Source organism: Solenopsis invicta, chromosome 5 (genome assembly GCF_016802725.1).
Source record: "Solenopsis invicta isolate M01_SB chromosome 5, UNIL_Sinv_3.0, whole genome shotgun sequence".
Lineage (NCBI taxonomy): Eukaryota > Metazoa > Arthropoda > Insecta > Hymenoptera > Formicidae > Solenopsis > Solenopsis invicta.
Genome location: NC_052668.1, coordinates 28,407,153 through 28,416,837, shown reverse-complemented (window position 1 = coordinate 28,416,837; position 9,685 = coordinate 28,407,153). Strand labels below are relative to the sequence as shown.

The window sequence follows — 9,685 nt, the reverse complement described above, 5'->3', positions numbered from 1 at the left end:
TATATGTATACAATTATACTAAACATACGTATAATTTTAAGTCAACTTCTCTTTATTCTATGTACTAACGTCACACATATTTTTATCCAATCTAATCACAGATGGTTTAATTTTGATTGCAATTTTGCATCGAACTTCAACAAAAAGATCTGTTAATTATTTTTAAAAGATGTTGCTGTTCTATAGAATCATCATTAAGATGACCTCTTTCTTAATAATACTGTAACGATGTTATAAGTAACGCGTTACTTGCCAACCCTGCTATTAACATTATTATATATAAAACGTATTATATCAACTTAATTTTTCTATGTATATATGTTTATAATGTAAGTATTTGTGAATAAACAATGACGTGTTAAGATGGTGATGTATACTAACACATTTTCATTTAAGAAAGTGGCTACATCCCAGTTAAAAACGAATCTCAGTGTTCAATACTAATTTTTTAAGTGAATTTATATAGCTGTGTTCAAAATACAGCAAATATACTGTGCGTAGTTTAAATGAACCCATAAATATATATCATCAATTCTAGAAATTATTATTAAATATTACGATCCGTTTGCAATGTAGCTTTTTTTTAACTTAATTGTTTAATTATTTGTGTTCGCTTTAAGTGTTTAAACATTTTAAATAAAGTTATAACAATTGTAATAAAAAAGTTTTATGTTAAAAATGCAAATCTGTATAAATCTTATTTTACTTTATGTACTTGTCTGCTTTTTAAAAAATAATTTTATATTATGCTTCTCATTTATTAGCGGCTTTTCTCCTGCGAATGGCATCGTATTTCTTGACAGAGGATGTGTTTCGGAACGGTTTAATAAAATACCTTCAAGCCCAGTCAGTATACAATAAATTTTTAAGACATTTATTACTTTATTATAATTTTTATATGCAAAATAACCAATAATTTTACGCATATTATTGATTTTTAGCGAATATAGTAGTGCTACACCAAATGATTTATGGAAGACATTACAAGACGCTCTCGATGAGTCAAATGTACCTCATGATGATTTTAAAGTAAAAGAGGTAATGAACACTTGGTTCGAGCAGGCATGATATCCTCTCGTTACTGTTCATCGAGATTATACTACAGGCGAAATCAGGTTGACGCAAGAAATATTTACATATCCGGAAAACAATTCTAACTACAAAGGAAACAAGGAGGAAACATGGTGGATACCTATAAATTTTGCAACGCAAAGTAGCTTGAACTTCTCGTCTACGTTAGCCACTCATTGGCTGAAACCGCATGACGAGGATACAATAATCGAAGGAGTGAACACTAATGACTGGATTATTGTAAATAAGCATTTAACAGGTAAAAACATTTTAATACGTACATTTTTTTAAATTAAAATATAAAACCGTGCTCTTAGTATTTGAAATCAATATGTGGTAAATCAGGTTAATAAGCAAGCTGGGAGAAAATGTTATTTATAAACAATGGTTTAATAGACAGAACATAACATGAAACGTTTCGACTGTGCACTGTGATTATCCTCAGTGATAAACAATATTTAAAAAACATTTAATTTCAAACTCTACAAAAAGAATTAAATAAGTAAAGAAAAGTTAGGGATTCTATATACAAAATCTTAAATAATAAAGGTATTTTTTTGACAGTAACAGTCGGCACCAGATGTTATTGTGCAAATATTTATTAATTGGAACTGAAAAAGGGCGTTCATATAACGCAAATTACATTATTCAACCCAAAAGTTTTGACTCAATTTAAGTCTTCTTCATACAATCTCCTTGTATTAAGAACGATGATCATAGGATTCCGATTAGACAGTGCATAGAGTGTGAGATGTATGCTTTTAATATTATCACGACGTGTTTGTCAAGTTATGTACAGATTAAAAACGTCAAATTTGATCTCTTACAATCTGTTACTTTTAAAAGTGAAAATAGTAATTATGATAATCGTATATATATGTAATATGCTGAATCTAATTACACACACACACACAATTTTTACAAATTAGTTTAATATAGGCAGAATTAATATAATATTTATCAAAAACAAAACATACACTTAAAAAGTCAAGAACATCGAGCAATGGTAAAAAAAAAATGTTAAATTAACGCTCGCAATATTCCGAATTACTATTTTTTCAATTAAAATTATACTTATACAATTAGCGTCAATGAGTGAATAAAGATGCCGTGAATCCAAAATGGATTAATATTTTCATAACAATGTGAAAAACCAATTGAAATGTCTCCGTCAGAATAAAGAATTATTTATTAAGTTGTAATGTATATTTAGACAGAAATTAGAAATTAGGACTAAAAGAATAAAAAAAGAAAAAGAAAACATTAATTTCATAATAAATGTCATATTAATAAGAATTTAAAAATGTGAAAAACATGGTCATTACTTTATAAAAAAAAAAAAATCAAAATAATTAATTTAAACAATAATAAGTTATATCGGACTGACAAAATGAAAACACAAGAATAGAAGGCCTTTGTCACAGCAGTTCTTAATGCCAAATAATAATTTTAGGCTTTCTAATCTTATGTACTCAATTTAAATCAGAAGAGAATAAAATTAAAGTAATCAATTGTCACATTAATAAAAGAGAATTAAAATTGAATAAGTATGATCATAGATTTAAGAAAGAAAAAATAAAATAAAATTAATTAATACCGTGATAGCTTTTGTTAAACTCAAAGTCGGAAAGAAGAAAAGAAACAAAGTTTAAAGTTAAAATTGTCTGAAATCAAAAGAAAAACAATAACGACGAACGCATAAGGGAAGAAGGAATGTTATGGAGAGGAACGAACAAGGATTTAGGAAGGAAAAATGAGGTTGATGGATTATTATTCTTTGTGTAAAAAAGATGTTTAAATCTGTTGTTAATAGTATAGAAAATGCAAATAATCGGATCATCAGATTAATCGAATTCCTCAATTGTATGTTAATCAATAAAATTTATTAATCCATCTTGATTTCACGGCTTGATCATTCTTACTCATTCATTGGTGCTAAGTACAATTTTAATTAAAAAAATAGTAATTCCTGAAGGTGGCAAGCATTAATTTTATTTTTATTTTTTGTATTGCATTTAAAATTGATTGCTTTTGAAATAGTGTTTGTCACTGAGGATAACCACAGTACACGGTTGAAACGTTTAACGTTATGTTCTGTCAATTTAACCAATGCATGCAAATAAAATTTTGATCCAGCTTGCTTAGTAGCCCTACTTTTTATATATTATGTATATTTTTATTTTAAACTACTGCGATTTTCATTACTATTACGTTTATTGCTATTACGTTTCTAAAAATTTAATAGTGATTAATAGAGGCACAATATAAGTGAGTATAAAAATATTAAGTAGATTATTTAATTAATCAATCTTTTATATGTGTTTATTTTTGATAAAAGGATTTTATCGTGTAAATTACGATGCAACCAATTGGCAAAGAATCGCTGCTTTTCTTAATACTGATAATTATCACAACATCCCAGTTCTGAATCGTGCACAAATTATCGACGACGCTTACTACATGATGGAGACTGAACGACTTGATTCTACTACTTTCGTTGAAATTTTGAATTATTTGTCACACGAAACTGATCCTGCGCCATGGTTCAGTGCCATTAAAAACATGTTTCAAAATGATCTCTGCTGGGTAGTACCTGAAGGAGAAGCAATCCTTAAGGTAAAATATGTATATCACAGTCTATGATGATATCGTCACAAAACTAAATTAAATTAATTTGAATTAATAAATTTAATTTAAATTAATTATTAAGTGGTTGTCAGGAAAATAATAAGTTATATAAAAACTTATCTATAATTTGCTAGAATTAGCTTAATTATTATAAAATATTTTTTTAGCCATATTTATCGAATTTGATGCATAAACTATTTGAACATATCGGTTTTGAAGAGAATCCTGAGGATGACGTTTTAACTACAGAAATTAGAACGTACCTTTTTGAACGTGTTTGTATATATGGATTTGCGGATTGTCAAGCAATAATTACTTCTAAATTACTTGCATATATGGAAGATCCAATCTCAAATAAGTAAGTTTGTTAAAAGATACATATACATTTGAAAAGATTTGTTTTCATTTTAAATTTTAGCACATGTACAATGACAAAGACAATTTTTTAGTACCATTTTTAATATAAAAATTTACTAGCAAATTAAGACTAGTAAATTTTAAATTATCACTTTTACTTAATTCATTAAACTTTTGTATAATTGTAAGTTGCACACAACTCTGGTCTTATTTACTGGATTTAACATGTATTTTGCGTTGTTCAATATAGTCAATACTGTTTAATTACAGTATATTAATAGCGTGCAACTTTGAGTAGTTATTTTATAAAAGATATTATAAATTATGATAATTTGTTAGGCAAAAATTGAAAGTATTGTTACGTCCGATATTGACAGTCTGACATGGCTTGTCAAATATTGATATTGGATTGATGATTGGCCGTCGACTGCTGTTGACTATCAGTTGTTGTCTTGCCGTTTCCAAAGTCGTTATTTTATAAAGCCTCTTTATTTCTCGTGCGCGAGTGCTATTGTGATTTCGCGAGTGCGTGAGAACGATCATACGCTCACGGACGTAACAGTATATAATTAAATATTTCTAATCTATAGCATATTAGCATTATATTTTACTAGAAAACGAAGTTTGCCAAAATAATGAAGTAGTACAATGAAGTAAAATAAAAGTATTTCTTAAAACATGTATTTTTTATAAAATTCTTTAAATTACGTTTATTTTTCTTTCTTATTAGTCTACCATACCATCACAAACAGGTATTTTGCATTGGTCTCAGGAAAGCAAATGAATCTTTTTGGGATCAATTGTTACAAACACAACAGAGAACATCAAATTTTCATAAACAATTTCTTGGTTGTTCAGAAAATCTGCACATTCTTGAAAGACATTTAAATTCTCTTTCTAACAATACAAGAGAATATCGTGTTTTTACTCGAAACATGTTTCAATCTTTTCAAAATACTGATGTAGTGCTTGAACTTATTACTAATAATTACAAGAAGTAAGTAAAATCACGTTATATATACTGTAAAATTATATGCATTGTTTATGTTAGGAAACAAATATATAATATAGTTATACAAGGTGTTATAAAAAGTGGATATATTTTTTCAAAAGCAGGTTCTATATATTCGTCAAAACAAGAAAGCAAATCTAGATTCTACAATAAATATCTGAGATATGAGGTAGTTTATCACTATAAGAGATACTTTAAGCATAATTTAAATAAAAAAATCATATCTGCATTTTCCCTTGTAAAATAATAGGCTTTTATTACGTTGTTCAGTGTTTAAAATCTATAGACTAATAAAATTGTATTGTTCCTAAAACTTATAAGACGTAGTGACACCTGGATTCTTAATACTATTAAGAAGTGATTAGTGTACAGTTATTGTAATTAACAATTAAAAACAATGTAATAGTTAAAAATTCTTATCAGTTTTTCGGAGAAGAGGGTTTCTATGTGTTAAACGTTTCTAAACATCAAAAAATTACTAAATTATTATTTTAATATTGTTAGATATTTCGGAATTATGTAATAAGTATTAATTACTGTTCAAGTCTGACGAATGTGTAATGTGCTGTTTGCATAAGTCGGAAATTGTAAAAATTATTATTCCACATTAAGGTTCGCTGATACATGCTATCTCATATTTAGATTTGCCTTTTTTGTGACAGTATAATACCTATAGCAAAACAAACTGTTTAAGGGGATGTTATCTTTACAAACCGAATTGATCTGTAAAATAATAACGTTTAGTTGTTAAAACAGACCTACTCCAATCATCTCTTTAATGTATGTAAATATATAAATAATTTCTTAATAATTAATTACGATAATATTGACATTTATCTTCTAAAATATATGTTTATCATCCCTGACAACGTACATATGATTAAAATACATATTAAGGACAACAATTTTTACAATCTGTTTTAAACATGTATTGTTTGGAATAACCCTTTAGACTTTAGAACAATGAAAGCAATTTTTAATATATTTTGCAGGTTTAAGGACGATTCAGATATTGTTGGAAAGCTCATTGACAATAGTTTTACGGAAGAAGAATTTAACAAGGTTAGATCATTATTTAATATTTTGTTTTTTAATTATCTTTTAACTGTAATTATAAAATATTATGTTACAGATAAAAGCATTTGCTGAACAACATAATAAATATTACGAAAGATATTTAACAACAAGGAAAATAGAGTTGGAAGAACTAAGAAATTATTTGCCAAAATTCCTAGATGCTTTGAAAAATAAACAAAATATCTTAAAATAAATAATCCAACAACTTAAGCAACGATACATCATAATAGGATTTGATCTACGTATAATAAAATAAAAAAATATACAAATTGTGAATATATAAGAAAAAATAAAGTTATTCCAATATATATTATTATCGTATATATTGTATATTAATATTATTAAACCATGTTCCATAATTCACAATTTATATAATATTAGTTTTAGATTTTAAAAAATTTTAAATGCTTGAATTTCTAAAATGCATTTTTATTTTTGTTATATATAATATATATAATTCTAATTATAAAATAAAATTATCCAAATGTCTCTCAAAACTCTCGGATGTATTCCAGATATGATTCTTTATGCTACAAGAAACAACTGTTTCAACTAAACTGCATCCAACAAGTATGTTACAGAATATTAAAATTAACGAAAAGGTATTTTGTCGTTCCCAGGCAGCTCGCACCTCACTCGTTTGTACTTTTAATCATTGATCTTTTTCAATACATAATCTCTCGACGTTTGCGCTTATGATCTCGTTTACCCTTGTACCTCACGACGCGATGACAACGTCCAAACTAACTATAAATCTTCGGAAAGAACCTGAATTTTCGATTCTCTATCCGTATTATATATTTCATAAGTGAATATCGCTCTAAGTCAATTTCCACTTAAGGATTTAAAATAACGTCAATATCGTGTGTATTCTAAGTCATTTTCTATTTAAGAAGTTAAAATAATTTTGTTAACACTTATCGTGTAAATACAAACTCATTTTTTATTTAAGAACTTAGAATAATTTCAATAAAACTGATCATGCAGGTTCTAAGACATATATTCTTATAAGAATTTATAATAATTCAGACTTGACACAAAGCTAATTTTCTAACAAGGAACATAACCGAGTGTCTCGCACCGATTTTAATGATGGATATGTTAAGATATAGATAAAAAGTGACACATATTTCTTTATACGTCACTCGTTAAGGGGGTGAAAGAGCCCTTTGAAGAAAATCGGTATTTTTCTCTCGAAAGAAATTGGTTGTCGCAATTATAAGAAATAAAAAAAATGTTTTATATAAAAGTTGAATGGTTCGAAGAATACATAATAACAAATATAAAAAAATTATTTTTTATTTTTTTTTTCAAAAAAAATAGAATTTTCAGAATTCAATCACAGCCCTGTAGTAAAGGAGTTAATTATGAACTGATAAAAAAAAACAAATTATTAGATATGTTTTTATGTATCTACTAAACAACAAAGTTAATAAAATTAAAAAATTTAAAATTAGACTGATTCACTTTATATAAATTTTGTTTGACATCATATTAGTATATACTATGCAGCTATCGCATCCGATACTATTTTTCCTTCTTTAAGATATTAAACAAAATGTAAGAAAATCTCTGAAATATCTATCAATATTGTAATTGAAGATTTTACAGTATTATTGTCTGTTCTTACGAAGAAATGGTTTACTTTATGCTGTACAGCAATTGTATGTTTCAAATCGCATTACAAACAAAATATGAAAAAGAAAATTAAGAACAAAACACTTTTAAGTATTCAACTATACAATTTATAGAGAAGATCGTGCAAACTTTACATTCATTTTTCAAGAAGGATTTGTTTTTGGCAGACTTTATGTAAATTAAGCTATAAATATATAAACTGTGAATTGTAATTTTTTTAATTATCTACGTACATTACGTTTTTATCAATATTAATACAATATGTTTAATTTCCGATAAATATGAGAGTACCAGTTTAGGCCACTATATTAGCAGTTTTCCTTTATTAATTAATAATTTAACATATTTTTAAAGCAGAAATATTTTGTTTATTTAAAAATTCACATAACTATGTGCTCCTATATCATGATAGAAATACACAAAAATTATCTTCCCTCTTCCATTTTTTCTTCATAAAGATTTCCTGCATGGATTCTCAATATTTTATGCGTACCAATATCTACACTATCTAAATAGGATGATGTGTTACATATCAATCTTTTATTATATTTATTACGGAATCAGGCAATACAACAAATGGCAGGAACTGATGAGTAGATTGAAAGAACTCGGTCAGAGGATCAGGAAAGAAATATCCATAAATGTCTGGTTTATAAAAATTAGACCGCTAAATATAAAGCGCTAGCAGTTTTCATGATATTCACTTTCTTTTCTTTCATGCTGATTATTTGAGTTCTGTATGATTACCTTATCTTATATCCAGTAAACAAAATTTTTATAATGGATATTCTGCTACATATTAGGGCAGATGTTGATCAACAGCTTTGTTTTTAACGTTATCGTCTATGTGTTATACTGCAGATTTTAAACATTAAGTAAATTTAATGGCCAGTTGGATAAGTTATCCAATGTGCAAGATCCAAGATTAGAAGCGTCAGAGAATTTCATACCGATGAGTTTTTGCGAATAATACACACTCCGATAATGTAGATTTATATGGCTCGATATATAATTTAATATCATTTATGAAAAAATTGCAATGATACTGCAGTCAAATTGTAAATTTTATTGTGCAGGTATTTGTGACGTTACTAACATGGTAAACGATATTTACGGTCTTCATCTTCTCTTCTGCTCAGCAAATTTCTTCGTCTCATCTGTAACTAGACTATTCAACTTTTACGTTAAACTTTTTATCATGAACAATAACGCATTACTACTGATACTCGCAGTCATTCTAATTGTATATGCCATGCAATTCTTCCTCATTTGGTGGATTTGCACGCTCACGCGTGAAGAATCCAATAGGAACGGGAGAATCATATACAAAATTATACTGAATTGCAAACCCGTGAATTTTGATGAGCACGAGGCGAGTAATCAATTGAGTTTAGAAGAGCGAACTTTACTAGAAGTTTCAAACAGCGAGTAAAATTCTAATTGTAGCAATAGTCACAACCCGTAGGTCGTGGAAAAATTTTTGCGCAGAAATCTGGATCGAGTGTGTGTCACAACAGAGATCAATGATTTTTCGATTTAACTGCATCAGTGTCGAATAGTATTTACCTACAATTTCTTTGCAATAAACAATATGCTTTGTTTGGTTGTGTGAGTATATAATTTACTTACTGCATTTTCAATTTCCGTAGAAGCTCTTTTCGAATTGCAATGTAAAAATACGAGTTATCAGAAAAATTATATAAGGTGAAATTGTTTTTTCAGTTCGTCGGGGTGATCGTCTCTTATCTCGTAATCTTCATTCAATTTTACAAACAACCTAAAGGTTATAACAAGCCACTATAAAAAAACATGATCTCAAGATTTGAGACCGCAGGCTTTTACTTCTTTTTGTATTATAGAACCAATTGTAAACATTTCTTATTTTATAAAAATTTTTACTTT

The 9,685-nt window shown here is 27.3% G+C and overlaps 1 protein-coding gene across 1 annotated transcript in view; it reads left to right on the top strand.

Moving 5' to 3' along the window:
• LOC113004410 (aminopeptidase Q-like) overlaps positions 1 to 6,466 on the top strand; it is a 64,210-nt gene extending 57,744 nt beyond the window's left edge. The window contains exons 10-12 of the mRNA XM_039448887.1: positions 4,813 to 5,053; positions 6,061 to 6,130; positions 6,201 to 6,466. Coding sequence (XP_039304821.1) covers positions 4,813 to 5,053; positions 6,061 to 6,130; positions 6,201 to 6,338 — 449 coding nt within the window. The 3' untranslated portion in view covers positions 6,339 to 6,466. The remainder of the gene's footprint in view (positions 1 to 4,812; positions 5,054 to 6,060; positions 6,131 to 6,200) is intronic.
• The last annotated feature ends 3,219 nt before the right edge of the window (positions 6,467 to 9,685 follow it).